The following is a 26,311-nucleotide window of genomic DNA, read 5'->3' as shown; positions in this document are numbered from 1 at the left end:
CTCATTACCATGACGCATTACGTATATTCAAAGAAATCGAAACCGTTCGAAAGGAAACCCTCGGTGAACGTCACAACGATTACCTCACCACAAAACATAACATCGGACACTGTTTAACGAATTTAACTCATTACCATGACGCATTACGTATATTGAAAGAAATCGAAACCGTTCGAAAGGACACCCTCGGTGAACGTCACAACGATTACCTCACCACAAAACATAACATCGGACACTGTTTAATGAATTTAACTCATTATCATGACGCATTACGTATATTTAAAGAAATCGAAACCGTTCGAAAGGACACCCTCGGTGAACGTCACAACGATTACCTCACCACAAAACATAACATCGGACACTGTTTAATGAATTTAACTCATTACCATGACGCATTACGTATATTTAAAGAAATCGAAACCGTTCGAAAGGACACCCTCGGTGATCGTCACGACAGTTACCTCACCGCAAAACATAGCATCGGACACTGTTTAATGAATTTATCTCATTATCATGACGCATTACGTATATTTAAAGAAATCGAAACCGTTGAAAAGGACACTCTCGGTGAACGTCACAACAGTTACCTCGCCACAAAACATAACATCGGACACTGTTTAATGAATTTATCTCATTATCATGACGCATTACGTATATTTAAAGAAATCGAAACCGTTCGAAAGGAAACCCTCGGTGAACGTCACAACGATTACCTCGCCACAAAACATAACATCGGACACTGTTTAATGAATTTATCTCATTATCATGACGCATTACGTATATTTAAAGAAATCGAAACCGTTGAAAAGGACACTCTCGGTGATCGTCACGACAGTTACCTCACCACAAAACATAACATCGGACAGTGTTTAATGAATTTATCTCATTATCATGACGCATTACGTATATTTAAAGAAATCGAAACCGTTCAAAAGGACACCCTCGGTGAACGTCACAACAGTTACCTCGCCACAAAACTCAGCATCGGACAATGTTTAATGAATAAGTCTCATTACGAGGACGCATTAAGTATCTTCAAAGAAATCGAAATAGTATGGAATGAAACAATAGGCCAGAGACATGGGAAGTACTTGATTGGCAAAATCTGTATCGGAGAATGCTTGAAGAGAATGAAAGCATTAGACGAAGCGTTACAAATTTTGGAATCATCTAAACCGATATTGTCAGAAGTTTTTGGTGACCATCACGATCAATACTTGAGAAGCAGTTTCCACATCGGTCATGTTCTATCAATGAAAGGACGTTTTGACGATGCATTGGAAATTCTTGAATCAACAAAAACAAAACAGATCGAAACATTCGAAAAATCCCATCCAAAAGTTTTAAAAACGACAAGCGTTGTTGGACGTTGTTTGGCAGAAAAAGAACTTTTTGATAAAGCCCATGATACTTTATCACAAGCCCTTGAAGATGGTTTACAGGTGTTGGATAAAGAACATCCAATTATTCTCTCCATTAGAATCAATTTGGCAAACTGCTTGTTTGGTATGAAAAGGATTGAAGAAGCAATGAATCATTTGACTGAAGTTGAAGAGATATCTTTGCAACGGTTTGATGATCACCATTCGATTTATCGTGAAGCAGTCAAAATGAAAGAACAGCACAAACAGAAACAAAAGCAAAATGAAGAAGGTGTAGATGTTTCACCTGGTAAGTTCACACTTCATATTTATTTTTATTTACATTTTTTTTCCCGAACTTGGAAAGGACGAAACCAATGAAATAAAAGCCCGAACGGGGTAGATGCGAATCTCCTAGGTAGGATTTGAAGCCGCTGAATCCTACCTAAGTTGCGCGGGCTTGAGCGGCCCGCATGATTTTTATACAAATTTCAGATTGAAAGTAAAAATTTCCTCTAGATTATATTATACAACTTGAAAACAAAGAAACAGCTAAATTCTATCAGTCGTCAAAAATAAGGCACATGTTCTAAAGCTTCACCTTTTTAAAGATTTGCTTCATTAGAGTTTGTTTAGTTTTTGTCAAATCAGGATTTGATGCTAAGTTTCATTTGAACCATATTTTTGCAGCAAACCATCTCTTTAAAATTGAATGTTGAAAATTGAATATCTCTAATTCAAGGGATTGATTTTTACGTATGCTACATATGACATTACTTTTAGGGATCACACAATGGCTTGGGATAAATGCTTTGAGTTTTCAAATATCTAAAGCTGCTTAAAATATTTCGAGTGAAAAATGATTTACTAATACTGAAAAAAGAGTTTTGATGTATTATTAATTTAATCATTCATTAAATGACAATATTTTTTCAAAAGATTTTTTTACTTTTTTGACAAAAGCTTTTTTCATCCTCAACATTTTTAAAAATTGCAATACTAATTTAATTTTTCGATTTTATCTATAGTTACTGAAAGGATGCAATCAGCAAAGTTGGAATGAGTTCTGTCTTTGGAAAAGAACTTTGATAAAATAACCACACACGTAAGTAGAAGTTAAACAAGTGATACTTTTATGGACCTACCTGGTTATGCATTTAACACATATAATTGATATCTACGTGAGCGTGACCGTTAAACAATCATTCAGAACACAAATAGTGATGATCTATTAAAATTAGTCGTTTGTTTCTTATAAAAAAACGTTTAGAAACCAAAATTTCATGCCCTTGAAATATTCTTTCATATTCAAGACTTCGTGAGCAAGAAATACATCCATCTCATCAAAAATTGAGTAATTTGGCTAAGAACATTGATGTATCCTTATTAATAGCGATTCTTATAGATAAACATGCGTTTTTTGAGCTAAAAAATTCTTTTTTACAAAAATCTGCTTGAGCCATCTTTTACCTACTTTCATGCAAAAATTCAGAAAAAAACAATGAACCAATATTTCACAAAGTCAAAAAACCCTTTTTAGCCGATTTTTGGCCCAAATTTGCCCCAAAACATTTTTTTTTTCAAATATTAGGGTCCGTCACATTCGAGGGTTTATAATTATGCATCTTTGTGCAAAAATCATAAAGAAAGAAAGAACCAATCTCGAGAAAAGCTAATACCTAAGTAATTGATAATGTGCTTATAAAAAAATATCGAATTTAGCCAGTTTTTCTACAAAAACACGCCAAGCAACCAAAATTTTGTCTCTAAACACACATATTCAGCCCTCATGAGCAAAAAAAACATATATCTCATAAAGAAATTGAGTAATTTGACTAAAAACATTGATGTATGCTTATTAATGGTGATTCTTATAGATAAACATGCGTTTTTTTTGAGCCAACAAAATGTTTTTGCAAAAATCTGCTTGAACCATCTTTTACCTATGATGGTACCCTACTTTCATGCAAAAAATTGGAAAAAATTAATGATCGAATTTTTCACCAAGTCCAAAAAACCCGTTTTTCAGCCGTTTTTTGGCTCAAATTTGACCAAAATATTTTTTCCGAAAATCGGGCTCCGACACATTTAAGGGTTTATAGTTATGCATCTTTGTGCAAAAAATCATAAAGAATGAAAGAGCTAATCTCGAGAAAAGCTAATACCTAAGTAATTGATAATGTGCTTATAAAAAATATCGAATTTGGCCAGTTCTTCTATAAAAACACGCCAAGCAACCAAAATTGCATGTTTAAACACACATATTTTTCAAAAGTAAGCCCTCGTGAGCAAAAAAAAACATCTATCTCATAAAAAAATTGAGTAATTTGAACATTGGCCACCACCATTTTGCACCTTTATACCAAAAATCAAAAGATTCCTATGATTCAATCCTGAGAAAAGTTGGTAACAGACGAACGGACGGACGAACGGACGAACGGACGAACAAACATAGGTTAATTTATAGGACCTCCACCGGGGTAGGTCCAAAAAAAAACTAAAAGTTTCTCAAATCTAAGACAACAATTCCTGATTAAGATGAAACCAAAAGAGAAACAAACTAGAAAATCGAAAGCCTCGTTGTAATCTTAATCATTTGATTTGTTAGCTTGGAAGAATATATGAATATGAATCCAGGTATGGAAAAAAGATGACCTTTGTCTTCATACTTCATATTTCCTTAACTTTTTAATTTTCGGTAAAATACATTTCACACCCCTGTGTCACAGACCCCAGCCCCATTGGAAAATCTGGCAAAAATTTCGTCCCTGGTAGGAAAGTACCCAATTTCCCCACTGGGAAATTGACTTATATTTCATCCCCACTAGAAATTAAATGTTTAAAGATTGTACTCAAAAACCACCCACACTGGATTTTTTAGTTTTTGAACAATAGAATTTCTATCCCCATTGGGATTTCAATTGGAATTTTATCTCAACTTAGGAAAGGTTCCACCGGGGCTGTGAGACATGGGTGTCATTTCATCTGCTTTCTTTTATTTTTTAGTGTTGGTCGAAAGATGAAAGAAAACCAACAACTACAATTATTGGATCGAGTAAAATAAACGACAATAATGAAAGTTGAACTTTGTTTGTACAATGTATAATAAAAACTATACGAATTTTTCAGCATATTATCAATATTTTCTGTCTGGTTATGGACCTGTGAAACGAGTGGATTACAATGACGATGATAGATTTTCATAAATTACTCTTACTCTATCAAAAATATTAGTTTTTTTCGCAATAAGCATTTTAAACAAAACTTAATATAGTTAATTTTGGGTTTTATAACTATTTTTGATATAACATTTATTTTAAAATTATTCAATAGTGTTGTTCTTATGTTTATTTTTTTTTTGCTAGATTAATAAGAATTTACCCGTAATACCATTTTACAGAACGAATGAATTTATCAGTTTATTGACACTAACTTTATGTAAAGGATTCTTTGCTCATGCAAAATATAAAAGGTAGAATATTGAAGCAGCGTAGATGAAAAGAAATCATCATTTGGACTTCCTATTGAAAATAAAAGTGCTATCTAAAAGATATATCTATCTCAAGAACTTTTCCAACTTAATTGCATGGTCTAAAAATCTTATTAAATCATTTTCAAAATAGTTTTGCAATGTTTGACAACAATTAATTGCTTTTATCAAAATATTCTACTCTATGCAGATTATTTAAAGGGACATAAAAGTACTAACGAAATTTATAAACAAACCATATGCAGCGGGATACAATATCAAAACAAATAAATATGGCTGATCTTTGACTGTTTTAATTGTTTTAAAAGTTTGTTTTGGACACATGATTTTAATTGTTCCCTTTAATGACACGCGGTTTGTGCAATGTTTACATTTTACTACTTTTATGTCTCTTTATAAATCATGATTTATGTAAATCACTGACATGAAAGTGTTCAGGGAAATATATCTATACTAGTGATTTGTTTGACATATTTATTTATCTTGATACGAGAGTCCTTGGTATAATATTCTATTACTACACACTTCATTTATTAGAACATCTTAGTTATTGTTGAGCCTGAATGTGCTAATTTCTAAACAATTTTTGAGATTACTGGCTTTTTTGAAATTAATTCACGTAAATATACAAGATGAACTTCAGTTATAAAAATTGACCCTCAAGTTGAACACTTAAGCTACTCTATTCAAAAGTTGGAAAGTAAACACGTTATATTGATTTTGTTATACATCTTATCGCCTTTTTTGTTTTACCTACACTAAGCAAGTATTCTAATATTATATACCTATCTAAGATTCCTTATTTGTAAATTTTATAATTTCATAGTTTTTGCCATAACCAAAATTAACATTTAATCAATATAAATGATCAACATACTAAATTTTCGAACAATGCATTTTTATATGAGATCGTCCTTAGTTTTACCCTTTACTCTTGGGTACCTAATAGCTGCCCCCCGCTAATTAACTTTTTGAAAATCTTCCACCTAGGACATTCTTATTTCAACCCCAAAATAAATTTCCACCTAGGAGACCAGAAAGTAGATTTTCTACCTCGTGCACCCTCGTGCAATTTCTTAAGAAATGGGTATTTTATAGTCAAAGCCTTATATTATCTTATAAAGTTTTTCCGTATAAAAAACGTGGGTTTTTAAAAATACATTAGACACAATTCTACACTAAGTGGACAAGAAACTGTAATAACGTACCTCAGAGGTTTGTTTCTTTTTACTTTTTTATCATCATCTTCAGAAATGTTCTCCAGATCATCATTTTCTTCTGTACCAGGCCTTCTCCTACGACTCTGAATTGTCTTTTCAGCCATATCCTGTGAATAAAAATGCCATCTAGGTAAGTAAAATTTATTTTACCTTTTAAGACAAAAGTTACTTTTGTAGCCTTAACAAAAAGGTAAGTAGCTCTAACTCCCACAATTCAGGCCTTTAAAAGCCTCCTTTACTAGGTAATCTACAAAATATTTTGGGCAGTTTTTCAAATCCCGAGGTGAAACAAAGACAAATTTCTTCTTCTCTTCCTATTTTCTTTATATTTACTTTATATTTTTAATTTCTGAAGTCATACTGGCGAAGAAAAAAGAACGATAAAATTGGGTAAACGTTCAAGTTATAAAGAATACATGTGCTTTCATTTTCTATTGATCAACTGAATTTGATTTTTTGAATTGAGCATAGAGGGATCATAAAGGGATCATGGTATAATCGGGAAAAAGGAAAAAAAGCTTTGTTGAATATAATTTGTATAATTTCACATGAATGATGTTTTTTAAGTTGTGTTAGATGCAACATTTTCTGCAGTTTAAGCAAATGAAACTATGTAAATTGACTAAATATTTTAACATGATTAGCATAATTACGCATGAATTAATATATTTTATGCATGGGTTAGGAATCGTGCATCGTAAATCATTAGACCCTGCATCTTACATTACACAAACCCCAAAATTATAAGCTCATAACTTTGGAACCAATCAGTCAAAGTTAAAAGTAAAAACACCCATCTTTGAAACCCATTATATTATACCCATTTTATATATGTGCTGAGAAAAGTTTAAAAGAAGACCACTTTGAGAGTCAGTAAAAAGTAGTTTTCCTTAATTAAGAAAAAAACAGATGAAAGAATTAATAGCCCAGGACATTTTTGAAAAATATTGGGAATGGCACGTTGCCATGGGAATGGCAAATCATCTTTTTGACCGAAAAACTCCAAACTAGAATTTTCATATAAACTAGTGTAGAATTTGGTGAATGTCCTCCTTTTCTATCCTCCTCCTTTTTTAATAGTTTCCAGAAATCGTTTTGAATTTAGAATCTAGATGACATTAGCATTTACTGAGGGAAAAAGAAAATGGTTGAAATTTGCTGACATCATCAATTTTGTTGTAAATAAGATTTTTTGAAATAAAATTACATCCCTTGCTGTCTCCCTGCAAAATTTGAATATTTTGAGAGTAATCAGAATTTCAGTGTCATGATGCTGACATTATGAAATGTTTAGATCCTTGAATTTAGCACAATTTAGAAAAATTTAGCTTGATGCCATAAGTCTAAAAATTCTAACTGAGCTTCTAATAATTCTAACTGAGTGTAATGTTGCAAGCTTTAGAACCCTGCCCTGATAACCTGTAAAATGGTCATTAGAAGTAAAATCATATTGCATATTTATTTTCTTTTTTATTGAAGATGGGATCCTATGCAATGTGTTCATTTAAAGTGACGTCAATTCCATAATTTGGTTTCAAAGTTTTGTTAACACTGAAATTATCTCAATCTTTTTCTGGTGTAAAAGTCATACCCCTCTAACCCCGTTTTTTGACATCTGAGTACTAACAGCTTTGAGCTCAAACAGCTGAACCATTATTTGTGATAACACAATTTTTTGTATGAAGTAGTGTAAGAAATTTGAAAATTAAGCTGCAGGTAAATAATTCTTTATTTTTTAGCCTTCAGTTTTCCAATCAAAGACTGTCTTAAAGATATTTTTAGAACAGCTCTTACTTTTTGTTTTGTTTTTTGTTTTGACCACTACAGAAATGCCTATTTTTCAAGTTTGACACTCAAAGAAGTTGAAGTATGTCCAACTCTTCCAACTTGTCCAATTCAAAATTTTGGTCCAAATTTTATGTTCCTAGCATAGACCAAACTAGAGTTATTTAAAAAACAAGTTTTATTGACATGAACATTTTTTATTCTTTCCTTTTATCTTTTTGTCTGAAAATAATTGAACTCGGTCATGTTTTGAGCATTGCGAATACGTATCTTTCTGCAAAAAATCAGAAAAAACTAAGGATGAAAATTCGAAAAAATGTCGTTTTTTTCTGCATATTTCCGGCATTTTCGGCAAGAAAAAAATGTTTTTCAAAAATCGGGCTCCATCACATTTTGGGCATTGCCATTTTGCTTCTTTGTGCCAAAAATCAGAAAAAACTAACGAGTCAATCCTGAGAAAAGTTGGTAACAGACGAACAAACGGACGGACAAACACAGGTTAATTTATAGGACCTCCACCCCACCGGGGTAGGTCCAAAAAATATTAAAATATATTGAACAAATAGTTTATTAGTTTAAAAATTCTAAAGAAAAAGTGTAATTTGAAGAAGTTGGTGATCATCAAAATTCCAAAAACTTAACAAAAGAAAAATTTAAAGGTGAAAAAGAAATGTGGCTATTAAGCAGTGTAAATGCTCAAACCTGAAGGTAAGAATAACAGAAAGGCAGGAACTTAAGAATCTTAAAAGTATAGGTATTCTTAGTCATAATAAACCGTAAATAAGCTTATTTTCAAAGCCAAATTCGGAATGTAAATCGGGAAATTACTTCCGATAACGGATTACTCACTTTTCCTGTATGTATCCTTTTAGCGCCAGAGGCGGTTTGTTGGGGCATAATATTCCGCCACTCAGCCACACGCGAAATCGCAACAGAGGGGCTACAGACTTTATTCATCCAGATAGACAAATATTCGGGTACAATAAACGTTAAGTTGTTAAATCCGGGAATTGTCGAAATGGCAATCGCGTGCCAGGATAAAGTTTTTGCAAGTGTGGGGGAAGATATGAGGATTTAATATCATCGAACTAATCGAAGTTTTTACTGACCAAACAAATCGAACTGCTACCGTGAGAGTGGGTAAGTTGTGAGTGTTCGATTAGGTTTCATTAATTTTTTTACTTTAATCGTTCGATGGAGTTTGATTAGTTTGATTGTTCGATTGGTTCGACAAGTTCGATTGATCGGGTCTGGAATAGCCCAAGCCAATAGACCTTTTTTCAAAGAGTCAACCCTGTTGAATAATTATGTAGTCCAGCAGAAAAACAATGATAAAACCATGCATAATTATAGACCTTTTTTAAAAGAGGCAGCTATGTTGAATAATTATGTACTCCAGCATAAAAACAATGATACAGCCATGCATAATTACTGTATCATGCATATTTTAAAATATGCATGGCTGTATCATTAATTGTTTTTATGCTGGAGTACATAATTATTCAACATGGCTGCCTCTTTAAAAAAAGGTCTATTACAATATGCATGATACAGTAATAGACCTTTTTTCAAAGAGGCCACCCTGTTGAATAATTATGTAGTCCAGCAGAAAAACAATGATAAAACCATGCATAATTATTACAATATGCATGGTACAGTAATTATGCATGGCTCTATCATTGTTTTTATGGCTGGACTACATAATTATTCAACAGGACGTCCTCTTTGAAAAAAGGTCTATTATGCATGGCTCTATCATTGTTTTTATGGCTGGAGTACATAATTATTCAACAGGACGTCCTCTTTGAAAAAAGGTCTATAGCTATATGCTCTGCCTCTGATAAAAGAAAAAAGGCTCTTTTGTGATTTGACGCTGCTAAAGAGAGTTTTACTAATGATGACAAGTTAAAAATAGCAGCAATAGCAAAATATTTTACCTGTTTTTTGAATTAGGGCTTGAGCTTGAAGTTTTTGGTTCTAAACATGAAGTCTCTCGAAATAATCTTTCATTTTTTAACAAAGTTTAGCTAGCAGAGATTTGTTTGTTTTGGTTATGCCTGTCAATTTTCACGTGTCACTTCCGTTCGTGAGTTTGTTTTGACTTTTAAGCGGTCAATACCATGGTCAATTATAAACACAGAATCTTCCGTACTTTCTTAAATTTCTGTTAAAGTTAGTGTGACCACAAACATAAACAAGGAAATTCGAAAGTGAAAGTTGATACGCAAAATGCCGCTGCTTGCTTTCTTTCATCTTTTACCTGAAGACCTCCTTTTCCTGCACCATCCATCAGTCCACCATCTCCCAGCCAGTAGTTCAAGCTAAGAATTTGATTTTGCACACTACCTTGCACAAAAAAGCTCGACTATCGTAGCTAAGATGCTTGTGGTACGGTAAGGACATAATTGACACAAGATTCTTCAGACGAATGCAGAATACTTCACAAAAAAAGAGTCTTAATACCGTGAGATTGGGTAACTTGCATCAGTGGAGGCAAACATGCATAGCCCTCAAATACAAGACCTGGCTGGTCATTAACATACAACTACGCAGCTCTGCTCACAGCTCTAGTCTACCTTTTTTGTTTTGATTTAATTTTGTATTTTAATGACCAGCCAAGTCTTTCATTTGAAGGCTATGCATGCTAGCTTTCACTGATGCAAGTCACCCAATCTCACAGTATAAACCAGGCGTAGTTAATCGATATAATCGATAATCTTGAGTAATCGATAAATAATTGATAAGTAATCGATGGATTAGATATCGATTAACCGATAGAATCGATAGCTAATCGATACTCAAGATTTTTTCAAAGTTTGATTATTTATCTATCAATTTTGTCATCGATTGTTTCTCGATTATACCAGATAGGAGATCGATGGAAGAGTCAGCCATTAAAAATTCTTGAGTATCGATCCTTCGTTGATCCATTATTGAGCTAATATTTCAATCAAGTATACCGATTCGTCATCGATCGTTAATCGATTCGTCATCGTTCGTTAATCGATTTGTTATCGATCGTAAATCGAGTATGAGTCGATAGGGTCGATAAGATCGATAAAAAATCGATGATAGATCGATAAATAATCGATAACTAATCATAAGCTTAAAATATCTTGAGTATCGATCCTCTATCGATCTCCTATCCGGATCTTTAAGTAATCCATCGATTACATATCGATCCGTCATCGAGCCGTTCCGATGATCAATCCTATCGAGCGCAGACGTCTGGATTATAGATCGATTATACTTCGATTAAATTAAGTACCGTAAGTTGGTCTAATGTCGACATCCGACTTCTAATTTCGACATCCTTCTTTATAGATAGGAATAATAAGAAGGTTGAAATCACTGATAGACTAAAGATTTTTCCTCTCATCGCGCTAATCAAAGTCAATCAGCGATTCCGACTTTCCTCAGTTTCTATTGTTACTATCTCTAAAGAAGGGTGTCGAAATTAGAAGACAGATGTCGACATTAGACCAACTTACGGTATCAATCAAAAATCGATCGGCAATTGATCACAGCTTTTGATCGATTACATATTGATAAAAAATTGATTAATCATCGATCAAATAGTTAATCGATCAACTATCGATTTGTGATCGATTATTTATTAGATTTTAGGGAGTGGTACTTTAATTGGATTAACTGTCGCCTTCACGAGATTAAATTTCTCAATTTCTCGAATTTTCGCCATTTTCGTGAAATTAAAAGCAACATTCAGTAAGGAACATTTGGCGAGTTCCTGTACGCAGCCGCAATCAAAAAAATCATAACCACGCTCATAAAAAAATTGTGTTTGTGTCTTTTTTTACCGTTTTTTGCCGAGATGATATAGCAAACATAGTAAGTATAAGCAGACTGTGCCTTTAATTGGCTGTAAAAAAATTATGCGTCGGTAGATATTTCTTCAACTTTCGACAAAGATAGAACACACCTATTTAAAAAAAATTAACCAGCGCATTTTTCATCTTTCTACTTCTTCATCTTCCATGAAGCTCTAAAAGTTAAATAGAATTAAGCACATAAGATATTCTTATAATTGTGAAATGTCGTTCACGCTTTTGCTACGGTGGAGTACATGACGTAACTCGCGCGGCAACAAACTCGCCTTCTGTTGGCTGGTCATATTGGGCGTTTTGGCGTTACCACCCTCGAAGCAGTGGGCTCCTTCGTCATTCCGCAACTCGGTCCACCATTTTAAATGAGTTAACAATAGATAAAAAAGGGCGCCCTCATCAAGAAAGATCATTTGCTTTGGTCTCCGGCTTTGGTAAGCAGTAATGTTTTCGTTTGTTTTCGATGGAAAATGGTAAGAAACTTAAGTTTACAAGTGTCATTCAGTTATTGCTGGCTGATAGAATGGCAGGATCCTGGATGGTTTCCCTAACTGACATTTTTCGCTGATTTCGATTGGGATGTACTTTTGAATTGAATCCAATCCCCTGGTAGCATAGGGCCTAGAAAAGCTACCGTGAGATTGGGTAACTTGCATCAGTGGAGGCTAGCATGCATAGCCCTCAAATGAAAGACCTAGCTGGTCATTAAAATACAAAATTAAATCAAAACAAAAATGGTAGAGTAGAGCTGCGAGCGGAGCTGCGTAGTTGTATTTCAATGACTAGCCAGGTCTTGTATTTGAGGGCTATGCATGTTAGCCTCCACTGATGCAAGTTACCCAATCTAACGGTACCACGCTCATTTTTTTTTTAAGTATAGGGTAAATTTCGGCTGAAGCATTCTCAAACCCTCTGAAAGGCTGAACAAAAACAAGTTAAAAAACAAACAAAGTTACCATTTTATTTAGAGAAGGGGCATTATTGAATGGTTTGCCTTTTTGGAGGAGCATTATTAATTCGAAAGCGGGCGTTTATTCAAATTGATACGATCGGTATGAGACTTTGCGAATTCCAGAAATTTTCTTTACTTCATTAAATACCTTATCTTGGCCCTTTTTACGCCGGGCCTTATTAGCGTTATTTTTTGGCTCGTTGGTGGCCGGCGTAAAAAGGGCCGGTAATGTAGTCAATAGTCGGTCGCGATCAATATATAATCAATAACGATACATGATCGAAGATAAGTAAATAATTGATAAGTAATCAATACATGAACGATAAGTAATCAATGATTGTTAACAATCGATACATGATTGATAAGTAATCGATAGGTTCCAGGCGTAGTTAATCGATATATTCGATAATCTTGAGTAATCGATAAATAATCGATAAGTAATCAATGCATGATCGATAAGTAATCGATGATTGTTACATATGATTGATAAATAATCGATAGGTTGTATGTAGTCAATATGTGATCGATAAGTAATCGATAGCTTGAGAATAATCGATCCCTGATTACCTATCGATTCTATCGGTTAATCGATATCCAATCCATCATTTACTTATCGATTATTTATCGATTACTCAAGATTATCGATTATATCAATTAACTACGCCTGGTATAAAATAGCCATAAAAAAAGATGATAAGAAAATTTTAATTGTCATCTAGATGATATTTTAAGGCAGGGTACCCTCTTGCAGGGATTTGTTTTAATAGCATGATTGAGACTTTTGAAGATGTGATGATATCAAAAGGACCATCCTGGCGCTCCCGAAACTTTCAGAGTTTTCCAGAGCAGCTAAAAAAACACTATTTTTCGCTCCCGAAAGTTCAGGAGCTCTTCCGGTGCTTCCGGAGCAAGCGATTTTTAACACGTTCTAAAAAACCGTTTAAACATGGTTAAAAGAAATATTGATATGATGGTTCAGCCATTAATGAAATTGAATTTGTCACATTATATTCGACAGCATCCCTGATGGCACTGGTCGAAATATTTAAAAAAAAATTAAAAACGTGAGGTTTCACTTCCATGCCATGAGTCGGCTGATTTTTTTAAAATACGCGCATGCGCAGTTAGTTTTTACATGATTAGCACAGCAAGGGCTATCGTAATTATATCCCGGATATCTTGCTCCCGAACACCAGAAGTTGGTCTAATGTCAACATCCCTCTTCTAATTACATAATATCTATACAATCCCACATTTGACATTGTACTCTGTACTGTGCAATAACTAAATCCGATGGGGTCTTTCAAAGATACAAACTAAAATGAAAACAAATCTCTCGCTGTGACGCAATGAAGATACGAAAGTGTCAACTAAACTGAGAGATTTGATACACTGAACCAATTGAACCAAATAACAGTAATTGCTTCTTAATACAAAACATAATTTTTTGTTACAAAATTGTTAACTTTTTAAACATGAGCAACAGATTCCGAATAATAGAGCTAGAGGTAATTATTTTTACAAGTCACACCTTTTTGATCACATTAATTGACATATTATAGTAATCTTCTTAGACGTTTTGTTTCGAGAGTTCTGGCAATAGTTTATTGTTCAACTTGGAGAGGGAATGTTTGTAAACATAGAATTTTTTTTCATAGCAGTTATTTGGGGGGTCGAATTTAGGCAGGGCTGTTGGATTTAGGCAGGGCTGTCGGATTTAGGACCACTCACGGTACTTAGTGGTCACAGAGAGTATTTTTCAATATTCCAACATTTAAGAAGGGTGTTGTAATTAGATGAGGGATGTCAACAATAGACCAACTTACGGTATTCAACACATGACATCCAGATTAGCAAAAGGTCTATTATGTAACAAACTTTGGAATTTCTTAGCAGCATTAGGCTATTAATAAGGTTTAGACCATCCCATATCCCTTCCTAACGGCCAACAAATTTTATTTTTCACAGTTCATTATAAATATCCTTAAAAATGTCTTCTTTTTTTCAGAATATTTTGCTTGTGTTGCACTTTGCTGACCATTTTCCATTAGGGAGATTTTCGACCTTGCATGAACAGCATTTTAGTCAACCCCTCCCCCTTATAACAGCCTGTACTACACACTTTGTAATAAACACCACACTTTGTAATACCTGTCACGCTTTGTAAAACACCTTGATGCACTTTGTAAAAACATGTGAGGCACTTTGTAATAATACATAAATTTAACTGCCAAGAAATAGCCCTGTAAATTGTTTAAATATACATTCAAAACAGCAAAAACGAAGATTTTGATATAAAGCTAGAAAACTAGTAAAATTATGAATAATAAATGATCTTATAGCCTGAATCAAAAGCTGATTATATTTACATTAAACATAGACACATGTAATAGCCCTGCTTTTTTTAATCACAAAGAAAAAGGAAGATTCTAAAAAAGAATAGCTGTTTTCTTAGACGACTACGTTTATAATAGTAAGTAATCGAATGTTTTGATTGGTTATGAAAAAAAAGAATTTGAATACTTGATTTTTATGATAAAGGCTGTCCCTTTTTCGAACGTTTCCCTTTAACTTGAATGTGTTGGCATGTCAGACAGTTAAGCCTGCATTATTTTATAACTGAAACCTCTATGCTTTGTTAAGTATAACAAAGTGTGCAAGGTGTATTACAAAGTGTGTCAGGTATAACAAAGTGCGTTAGTACACAGCCAATTGCCGCTAAGAAATCCAAAAGTTGATTGTATATATTATGTCCCTAAGATGGTTTGTAGGTATAGTGGCTACATATTGATTATCGTATGGAATTTGTTGTAAGTTTTGGATATTTAAAATGTTTTAATTCTTGAGGGAGAGTCTGTTCTGCTCGGTTTCCCTGGGTGGGCTTGGAAAACTTTGGAAACAGATATTAGCACTTTCATTTTCTAGGAAGAGCTGTAATGTTAGAACTTTTTTATGTTAAGGTAAAATTTCTTTTTTTTAATTTGAAGCTTAGATATTATCCAGGCTAAATTTTTGCATGATGGATAAATTTGGGAGTTTTTGTAATCTTGAGTTAGTGAGCAAAAAATTTTAATTTAATTTGATGAGTGTAATGAAATCCTCTTTTGTTAATATCATCTTGAATTTGTTTTTTTGCTTTATATGTTTTTTCTTGTGTTGGGTAGTAGTTATAGTTTTGACGCATCAAAAAAAAATTTTCTATAAAAGTATAGTCATTTATATGTCAAAAAAGCATTATTGTAGGCAATAGAAAAGAGATGTTTCAAAGATTTATTTAGAGGAAAGCCTAACTTAGAATTTGGTGTCTTTACTTTACTTACTTTGTACAGTATTATAAGCCAACGAAAAAAGAATTCTCAACTTCATATTGACATTTTTATGGAAACAGCTACTGTGTTCATTAAACTTGAGAAAATTAATGTCAGATTAATTTTTGGTGCACCTAAAATTTCTTTTCAAATTTTTACCAATATTTTTTAAATAAGAAATAGATACGAAAAATGTCAATGTTAATTAGAATTTCAAGAGATTTGATGAAAAATAATCTGCAACATGCTGTCAAAAATAACACATGGTATCAAACTAAATCACGATGTTTATCAATCGCTGCAGCTCTACAACATTATGGTCCATCTGTTTTGGGAGCTGACCAAATTAAAAAGATGTATGAGCAGAGTTTGTCTGATCCTGAAACATTCTGGGGAGAACATGCACGTAGTAAATTAAACTGGATCAAGGATTTTGAACAAGTTTCTAACAGTGACATGAATACTGGGAAACATGAATGGTTTTTAAATGGAAAGATTAATGTGTCAGGTATGCTGTATTTATACTTGTGGTGCATTTTGGGGATCTTTTTGCTTTTTTTTCCAGGCATATCAGCTAAAGATGTGTAGACAATACACAACAGTCTTGGGACAGATCACCTACCAAGTTGAAGCTTCTTCTTGTTTGTCTTTCCTGCTATAGAGTGGCCAGTAGGAAACTTTTCACGGGAATGAACAAGTTTAGCCATCCTACATTATATCAGTTTTCATACTTTCTCAAATTAAGTTGATGTAGCAGTAGTGGAAGTTTTTTATACAAATTGTCATCTTCTGTTTCTGTTTGAGTTTGAAAGAATAATTTTCTCACTGAAAAATACTTGTTTGTGATATAACTTTATATAAAACCTTGGTTTTTTACAGAAAATTGCCTGGACAGACATGTTGCTAGAGATCCTGATGCAACTGCACTGATTTGGGAAAAAGATGAACCCAATACGCATGTGAAAGTATCTTACAAGTATGATTTTTAGCGTAAAAATGTGAAAATTGCTGAATCTTGATATAATTGATTATCGTCATAATTTATGATATTATGTCATCTTTTACAATGGGCATCTACAGTATAGTTTTACAGGAACCAGAATATTGTTTGTTTCCATTCCAGGATTATGAAAAATTATTTCAGCAGCCACACCCATAATAACAAACCCCTCCTAAGAACTAAGCTACCCTGAAATGTTTTCAATTTCTCAAGCACCTTTTAAAGCTATAGGTGTAACCTGAAGAATGAGTTAGTAATGTCAAATGACCTAAAGTCTATTCCATTCTTTCCTGTTGAAGTGAGAAAGTAAGTGGAAACCAATCTTAATTGGAAATTCCACATGGTAGCGAAAAAGAGTGCACTCTAAATACACTTTTGTTCCTCTATGATTAATTCTGTTGAATGGCTTAGAAATTTAAAACATTTGCACTGTCACTACTTGACAAAAATAGCTTTTCTAAAAAATCTTTTATTTTAGAGAGCTTCTTGAGAAAACTTGTCAAGTAGCAAATGTTTTGAAACGAAAAGGTGTCCAGAAGGGAGATACTGTGTGTATTTACATGCCTGTATCACCTATCGCAGTTGCTTGTATGTTAGCATGTACTAGAATTGGTGCTATTCATAGGTTAGTACATATAATATACATACATTAATTCATTATTTTACCCATATTCAATAGCTTTAAAAATTTCAAAATCATTTTTTTAAACAGCTTTTTTTGTGGTTTCATTGTATAGCAAAGGTTGGTGCATTATTACATATTAGATACTATTTTGGGGATTTTTTCTTCCTTTCCTTCTTTGAAATTAATTTTTATATACATTTTTTAGTGTTGTATTTGCTGGATTTAGTGCTGAAGCTCTTTCTGCTCGAATAAATGATGGTAAGTAATCCATTTATTGGTGGCTTTAAAATGTTTGAATAGGTATTATCTTGTCTTAAGACTTAACAATATAGTGACAACATGGCAATAGCCAACCTCAATTTAATAGCCAACCTCTACCATTTGCTGGAGTGATTGACCCCAAACCCTGACACTGTTTCCAGCATGGACTGAATAGCTAAGTGTGCTAGCAATGTGGAATTTGTGAGTTTGAATCTCGCTTCAGTCCTCAGTTTAGTGACTCGCTACTAACTTGAGGTTAGTGCGCTATATTGTGTTGGCACTATTATGTGGTAAATAACTTATCCAAGTTCTTCTCTCCTTTCAACTTTGTTACGTTTTTTAATTTATTTTCAGGTGGCTCCAAAATTGTGATCACTGCAGACGAAGGTTTGCGTGGATCAAAGAGAATCTCTTTAAAGAATACAGTAGATAAAGCTTTGGAGAATTGTTCTGTGGACAATGTGTTAGTGTACCAACGAACTGGAGCTGATGTGCACATGCAACATGGAAGAGACTTTTATCTAGAAGAGGTAACAGCGTTGATGACTGAAAAAACACCTAAATCAATCACATTTTCAAACTTCAAATTTTTATCAGTTACAAATCATTACAGCTCTTTTACCCAGGCTTGTAATATGTCACACTGTGTATACTACAAGGCGTATAATCTGAAAATATGGGGTAGCCATTGCTGAATAAAGGCCCATATAACCAACCCCATCTTCCACCGTTGTATGGGTAACGTAAATTCATAATAAGTCCTTAGTCCAATTTCTGCATTCTGCTCAACATAAATCACCACTTGCTTTATCTTTATTCTTACAATCATAGGAAATGTCAAGTGAAAGTGTTGAGTGTGTACCAGAACCAATGGACAGTGAAGATCCACTTTTTATATTGTACACATCAGGAAGTACCGGAAAACCCAAAGGTGTTCAACATTCACAAGCTGGATATTTGCTTTACGCCATGATGACCCATAAAGTAATTTGTAACTTTCTTTTCAAAATGAAATTGAAATCTTTTCCCAATTTTGGTTCTTCTGACAGACTTTTGAAGAATGAATCATATTTTTGCTTAAGAGGATAAGTAAGGGAGAGACATTTCCACTGTTAGATGTTCCTAGATCAATTTGAGATTGTTTGAACTCTCGGTAATAAACCCTCCCCCTTGTGAACATTTCTGCATTACAACATGTCAAGATTAGTTATGAAAAGTTCCTCAGAAAAGTTGCAAAATTTAAAATGCAGCTAAAAAGAAGACTATCATGCTCTAAAAGTTCAGTTTCTGATTTTCATCTTATTTACTTTTCAGTATGTATTCAAGTATGAAGTTGGTGATATATACGCATGCGTAGCTGACATTGGTTGGATTACGGGACATTCATATGTTGTTTATGGTCCTTTAGCAAATGGTGCAACATCTGTCTTATTCGAAAGTGTTCCTACTTATCCAGATCCTGGGCGCTATTGGGAGATGGTAGAGAGGCTAAAAGTCAACCAGTTCTATGGTGCACCTACTGCAATTCGCTTGTTATTGAAATTTGGAAATGAATTTGTGGAGAAATATGATAGAGATACATTGAAAGTGTTGGGAACAGGTGCGATTTCTAACTTTAGCAAAGTATATCACGATAATTTTAAATTTTTCATTATGCATTTTTTGGACGATAAAACATAAATCTTTAATGCTCCAAAAATGCATTTCCGAGGGGAGGCAAATATATAGGTAAAAATAAATTGCTTGGTAATGGTATGTGTGGACCTTAGGCGGCTTTTGACATTTTTGAGTATATTGCACTTCTATGAAAAATTTTTTTCTTATTCTTTTTCAGTTGGTGAGCCAATAAATGAAGAAGCATGGCATTGGTATTATGATATTGTTGGACAAAAGAAATGCCCCATTTCTGACACTTGGTGGCAAACAGGTATCTTTTTTGAACGCTTATAATAGTAACAATAAAAACCAGAGCTTTATATTTGCACGTAACTAATAGTATTAATAGTTACTTCAGTGACTAAATACTTCTTTATTAGGGGAACAAATTTTGGCAGGAATTTGATTTAGCGGATAACTGCAAAAATAAATTTTACCAGGAACACTTAATTTGGCAGATTTTGGGTAAATTCTTTAAGGTAGCCAAAAAAAATAGTAAAATAAGGGATGTTTTTATTAAAATGAGGAACAAAAGGTAAATAGAATTATTAAAAAACAACCAGTAAGTAACAAGTGCTCAAACGCAAGTAACAAGTACATGCTTTTTTATAAGAATACTGTTTTCTTAGCTGAGGATGAAATATTCTTATAGATTTTTCCAAACTAAGGTAGAGATATTCTTGTCATATTCTATGATATTCTACTGAAAAAATATTTAGCACAGATTTTTTTTTTCGGAGTAGTCATTTTTACAGTGATTTCACAAAGTTTAACCCTATATGTAACCCTATCTTTTTGTTTTCGAAAAATCTCACGCCCTAGAAATATTCTTAAGGTATTCTTACGATTTGCTTGATTTTTCATCCTCTGGTGTTCTTATAAAGATGTCCCTTTGAGATTATTTCACATTATGTTTCATAGTATCAATAACTGTGCATTGTCAATCCCTTTTCTAGAAACTGGAGGTATAGTGATATCCCCAGTACCAGAACAAGATGTTGTTCCGCCTAAACCAGCATGTCCAATGTTCCCTTTCTTTGGTGTCAAACCTATCCTTCTGGATGAAGAGGTATCTCATCTGAATATTTTCTGCAAACTCTTTTCTCCACATTAAAAATTCCCGTCAATTACATGTTGCCAAATAACAAATACAGAGACTAGAGAATGTAATATTTTGCAATTTGCTCAGTGTAAAGGCTTTCGTCGTTTTTCTATCTAAGAAGATTTTTGCCTTATTTTTTGTTTTCTTTTCTCCTACTCTACAGCAAGTCTGGAAATTGCAGCTTGTGCACCAGATATCTCCGGCGTAGATTCGAGGTTTGAGATCTGCTGCCTTCAACTTTTCCCAGTTAAGTTGGCGCAGCTCCGACGTAACATTTCCCTTCTTTCCAGACTGGCTCTACAGCAGTATTCGTATGGAAAATTGACACCTTCTATTTATTCTTACTCTTCTTATTATAGGGTAAAGAGCTGCATGGTAATGATGTGAGTGGATTGTTATGTTTGGGATCATCATTGCCAGGGATGGCCAGAACCATCCATGGAGATCAAGAACGATTTCTAGACGTCTACTATAGACCATATCCAGGTACACTTAATTTCTATCCTCATATTCAATAAACATTGGTTTCTAAAGATGATTTTTAGACCCAGTAATGAAGTGCGATTCGCGTTATAAGGTGAGAGATCGCTAAAATCTTTTGGTCTTAAGACGAGGCTACTGTAGCATGACCAATCTCTGTCAATTCTTCGTTTGTAGAAGTTTCAGTTGATCAGAAGATACGTTGAAGGAATTCTTTACCATATAAACTCGCATCCTTGAGACCTCAAATGACAAGTAGTTAATCAATCTAAAATTTCCTAGATTTCATTGTCTAAACACAAGCCATCAGTAAGATCGAGTTCGAATGAAAATGTCAAGTTACTTTTTTCCAGGTTATTACTTCACCGGGGACGGAGCACGTCGTGATGCAGAGGGCCACTACCACATTACTGGTCGTGTTGATGACGTCATCAATGTCAAAGGTGTTCGACTGGGAACAGCTGAAGTTGAAGACGTCATGGTAATTTATGTTTCACTCGAATGTTTGCTCTGTTTGCTCGATAGTTTTTCAGACAGAAGAATGGATTTAATTTTAGGAAAGCGTCTCTGATTACTGGTCAGATAAAATCATGTGAGGTTGCTTCTTATGATTGCCTAAAATCCATTATAATACCAAAAGGAACCGACGATTAGCTGAATTTTTTTTGAAAGATGCTTTTCCCGTGCTTTGTTTTCCATGACAAGCCCTTCTATACTATCATTCTCCTACTTTTTCATTGGTTAACTGTTCGTTTAGGACAACCATGATGCGGTGGCAGAAACAGCAGTCGTTGGATATCCTCATGAAATCAAAGGACAAGGTAAACGATAGTTTTCTTAGCGATCGCATTTTCTATCAAACCTTTTTTGCTTAGTGTGAAGCCAATGAAGACTAGTTGAGATTAAAAACTTGTATAAAGTTCTCGAAACAGAAAAATATCTTCACATAGATGGGTGTTCCCTTGTTACACCCCTGTTTTCTTAACTCTTTGGGAACTAGTAGTTGAAAGGTAATATTTTAACGTTATTTGAATTTCTTTTTTTCTGTAGTTGTAAAACGTTAAGTCTTTTCTTTTGTTAAAAAAAAACATAGTCTAGAATTCTAGACGACTAGTTCAGCCATCATTCATAACAGAACTAATTCATGATATGCACCACTGCAATGACGAAATTATGCAACTTTTCTGTGTTTTTTCACCCAATACGTCACTTTTTCTATTGTTTATTAAGTGACGTATTGGTGGAAAATTTTAAAAGTTCTCAAAAGACTCTCCAGTGGTGCATACACTGACCTTTATATACCCTGGACAAAGCTTTTCAATCCCAGCCAAGCAAAATCTTTGATCGGAGTTTTTTGAAAATTGGTACCCTAATGTCGGCACTACTCGATAGCGGTGTAAATGCATCGAGAGCGCTAGGTCTACTTTTCCTCAAATTTTTTTGATGATGTAGCGGCGTTAGACGTTAATTTTTAGCATTGCAATGGCTTCTCCATGGGTACCAATTCTAAAAAAACTCCAATCAAAGATGGCAGATATTGCTTGGTCCAGGGTTATATAAAGGTCAGTGGGTGCATATCATGAATTAATAAAAGGGACAGATTTTAGTATTCACTAGACGGTTCCAGGTATTATGGTATTATCTTATAACAACCATATTATTGTATTACACGGATTATAAACTACTCGAACTCCAGTCGAAAAACATCATTATAAAAATTCGATTTCAGGTGTGTACGCATACGTGACGTTAAAAGAAGGGATCTCTGAATCTGAAGAAGATATCAAGAAAGAGTTACAAGCAATGGTCAAAAGTTCTATTGGCTCTTTCGCCGTCCCCGAAATGATACAGGTTTGATATTTGTCGTTTTTCAATAATTGATCTTTTTATTTTAACAGTGTCAATGTAAGAAGTAATTTACCAAAGCCTGGGAAAGTTCTTAATACATTAGAATAGAACTAGCGTATTTTATTTAGTAAGAAAAGCCCTGTTTTTTATCACTTTTTATCTTTGTGAGTGAGTCCAGCTTTAGAATATTTGCCGTAGTACGCCCGCAGCCAAACGCCCACGCCATAATTTGTGCCCCAAAAAATGTCTCGCCACATACATACACGGAAGCCTATCGTAATACTTTCGCTAAGCGAAATTAATAAGGTCGTTAATTACATTCGAAAACATAAAACAAAATAATAGAGAGAAAAAAAGAAAAAAACATAAGAGGCGGGCTCGGGCACGTCTGGGCAGATATTATAATCTATCAATCAAAACAAACTTATCGAACAACTCAAAATCTTTATAAAACGGCGCGAATCTGATTTAACACATTTGTGGAGGAAGAAGCAAAAGTCATCTTTTAAAAGAACAAAACATTGCGTTAGAAAACGAAAGTAGAAAACACAGACAAACACACATACAGACTACCACTATTAATATATAGATGAGTAAGTATTAGCTGCATTTTCACCGCATATTTTCTTGCGATAAAGTTCTCGTGCTCTACCGTAAGTTGGTAAGATGTCGAAATCCAACATCTAATTCTTTAGAGCTCGGAATTATAGGAAGGTTGGAATCGCTGATCGCTAATTAGCGGTCAGAGAGGAAAAAATCTTATTTCAATCAGTGATTCTGACCTTCCTTTGAAGCCTTTCTCTAAGAAGGGTGTCGGAAATAGATCAGGGATGTCGATATTAGACCAACTTACGGTATGTTCTTAGACTATTTTAGAATAGAAGGCTCGTGAAGGGAATTTATGAAATTATACTTTATATTAATTTTTTTCAGATTGCACCAGGTCTTCCAAAGACACGGTCGGGGAAAATTATGCGACGTATATTACGTTGTGTTGCCGCTAACAAGCCCGAGGATGTCGGAGATATCAGTACTCTGGCTGACGATTCTGTTGTCGAAGAAATCATTGCTAATCATGAAAAACTTTTACAAAAAATGAAGAAATAGAGCTTGGAGCTGATTAATATTGACCATCGATGTTTGGCTGGAATTTCTTGATATGTTAACTGTGATGGTAGGATGAAAGTCCTTAAAACAATAAGTTCAGTTTGCACTCATGTTCAGTTCTCAAGGAAGGGCAGCAGAAATTGGTAGTCCTACACTAGACAAGTTTGATTTACCTAAACCACCTCATTCTCGAAGACCCGGTGTGGCCCCTCCCACTGGCAAAAATCTGCCAAAATATCGTCCCAAGTATAAAATTATATTCTTTTTTTTGCCCCCCCCCCCAGTTGCAATTAATCAAATAAGCAAATCTTCACTGCAAAATATTTGTTCTACTTTTTCAATTTTCACCGAATTTTCTGACTTAAAAACAATGGAGTTAAAATCCCCAGCTATAAAAAGATGGGTAATATATCAATCCCTATCGAGTTTCAGTTCGTTCTTTTACCCCAACTGGCTGAAATCATACCGGGTCTGCGAAAATTGGGTGTTCTAATGTTGAAGAATGACGATTCTCTTCGTCTTTGCATAGAATATCTATCTTACCTGTCGATGTTTTTCTTCAATCAAAATATTTGGGTTTTATACAGGGTTATCGTAATATTTAGTATAGTTTTTTAATATTCACAATATCATAAAGGTGTCATATATTTTATAGATTTATAGATTTTATAAACAAATGATTTTTTTGTAAATAACATTAGCTAAAAGCACTCATTTTTGTTGTTGTTCATTTCCATAACTCTCTTTCCGTTCGTTCGTTCGTTCGTTCGTTCGTTCGTTCGTTCGTTCGTTCGTTCGTTCGTTCGTTCGTTCGTTCGTTCGTTCGTTCGTTCGTTCGTTCGTTGTTCGTTCGTTTCGTTCGTTCGTTCGTTCGTTCGTTCGTTCGTTCGTTTGTTCGTTCGTTCGTTCGTTCGTTCGTTCTTTAATTCATTCATTCATTCATAAAAACGATCTTTTTATAATACAGTTGACTCTCGCTAATTCGAACTCTAACGGAATCGAATTTGTTCGAGCTACAGAGAGGTTTGAATTATCGAAAGCATTTTACGAAGGTTTCCTTGACGGGGAATGGAAATTATTACGAATTATAGAAAGATTCGAATGATAGAAGCTTGAATTAGTGAGAGCGCACTGTACTGTCAAGTTATCACCCTCATTTTAAGTTTATAACACATTATTGCACAAAGCACGTTCTCGCTTCAAGAAGATTATAAAGAAGGCATCTCAAAAATGTTTCAAACTTTAAAAAAAGCTCGCTTAGTAACGACCTTTAACATCATATTTTATAAAGAAATTATGCCTATATAATAACACAAAAACCTCGTTGACCTTAATTAATGGTTTTATAACGTCATTTTATGTAGCGTTAGTAAAATTCAATTATAAGCCATTTTTTGCTAGCTGTTGTGTTGTAAATATGACAAAAGTGTTTCTATGTCATTTTTCAAAAGATCATTCAGAAGACACACCTTTATTTACTTGTTACGATGGTCTATCTATTATGCGTTTAGTTCATCCATCATCGTTTTAGTTTATCGTAATGGTGATACTATTTTTCTCAATTTCTTTCACTCCTGCAGTATTTATCGCTATCACAAATTTACTTGATTTTCCATTATTCAGACTGACAGTATCTTTCTTAGGAAAGTTAAAGATTTTCTTTTCTTCGACTTAGTTAATGATTTGCAACATTGGTTAACTTGATTAAAACTTAAATCTCAAATCAAAAAAATAATTTGAAAAAAAATTCTAAATGAATTAAGAAAGATAGGAGCTTATTAACCCTGTTGATTTGCTTTAGAAGGCCCCCGAGCGGTTTTCGTGATGACGTGATAGGGACTTTTTTCTAGCGTGATTATACGTGATTTGGAATTTTTTTTTCATGATTGCATTTTATGAGGTCAAAATAACGTGATCGTGATTTGAAAGATTTTTGAACCGTGATACGTGTTTTGTTAAGGACTTTACAAAGGTATGCGTGATTATCCAAATTTTTTGCTGAATTTGCGTGATCGTCATACCGCTGGGGGCCTCATTTAGTGTTTCTATGATGTTTATATAAAACACGTCTTTTCAATAGAGATATTGATATGCATTTACCACACAGCCAGGAAATAGGAAACGCAATGAACAGTACATAGTATAGCATCATAAGACAACTGTTTGATGCTATTACACTGTTGCCATGGTTTCTGTCTGGACAACATTCTTTTTATTTTTCTATATTGCTAACACTTTTTTGATATTGTCAAGTAACACTCAAGAGTCGTTACA

At 33.9% G+C, this 26,311-nt stretch overlaps 3 protein-coding genes across 3 annotated transcripts in view; 2 read left to right on the top strand and 1 right to left on the bottom strand.

Annotated features, from left to right (window-relative positions):
• The window catches only part of LOC136799211 (adipocyte plasma membrane-associated protein-like), a 39,175-nt gene extending 29,192 nt beyond the window's left edge, over positions 1-9,983 (bottom strand). Inside the window, exons 1-2 of the mRNA XM_067055895.1 lie at positions 9,794-9,983; positions 6,060-6,178 (exon numbers count right to left, since the gene is read on the bottom strand). Coding sequence (XP_066911996.1) covers positions 6,060-6,175 — 116 coding nt within the window. The 5' untranslated portion in view covers positions 6,176-6,178; positions 9,794-9,983. The remainder of the gene's footprint in view (positions 1-6,059; positions 6,179-9,793) is intronic.
• Positions 5-4,845, top strand: LOC136799210 (uncharacterized). The gene is made up of 3 exons (XM_067055894.1): positions 5-1,671; positions 2,390-2,466; positions 4,368-4,845. Exons 1-2 carry the CDS (start codon positions 243-245, stop codon positions 2,422-2,424), a joined length of 1,464 nt encoding a protein of 487 aa, XP_066911995.1. The 5' UTR covers positions 5-242; the 3' UTR covers positions 2,425-2,466; positions 4,368-4,845.
• Positions 9,984-16,110: 6,127 nt separating the features above from the next.
• Positions 16,111-24,747, top strand: LOC136799208 (acetyl-coenzyme A synthetase-like). The gene is made up of 14 exons (XM_067055893.1): positions 16,111-16,466; positions 16,838-16,934; positions 17,437-17,583; positions 17,789-17,841; positions 18,199-18,374; positions 18,676-18,828; positions 19,159-19,444; positions 19,679-19,771; positions 20,457-20,569; positions 20,962-21,088; positions 21,436-21,563; positions 21,840-21,903; positions 22,812-22,933; positions 23,864-24,747. Exons 1-14 carry the CDS (start codon positions 16,151-16,153, stop codon positions 24,035-24,037), a joined length of 2,049 nt encoding a protein of 682 aa, XP_066911994.1. The 5' UTR covers positions 16,111-16,150; the 3' UTR covers positions 24,038-24,747.
• Positions 24,748-26,311: the final 1,564 nt, after the last annotated feature.

The sequence above is a fragment of the Clytia hemisphaerica genome, unplaced genomic scaffold (genome assembly GCF_902728285.1).
Source record: "Clytia hemisphaerica strain Z4C2 unplaced genomic scaffold, Clytia hemisphaerica genome assembly, whole genome shotgun sequence".
NCBI lineage: Eukaryota > Metazoa > Cnidaria > Hydrozoa > Leptothecata > Clytiidae > Clytia > Clytia hemisphaerica.
This window is presented reverse-complemented; position numbering and strand designations above follow the sequence as displayed.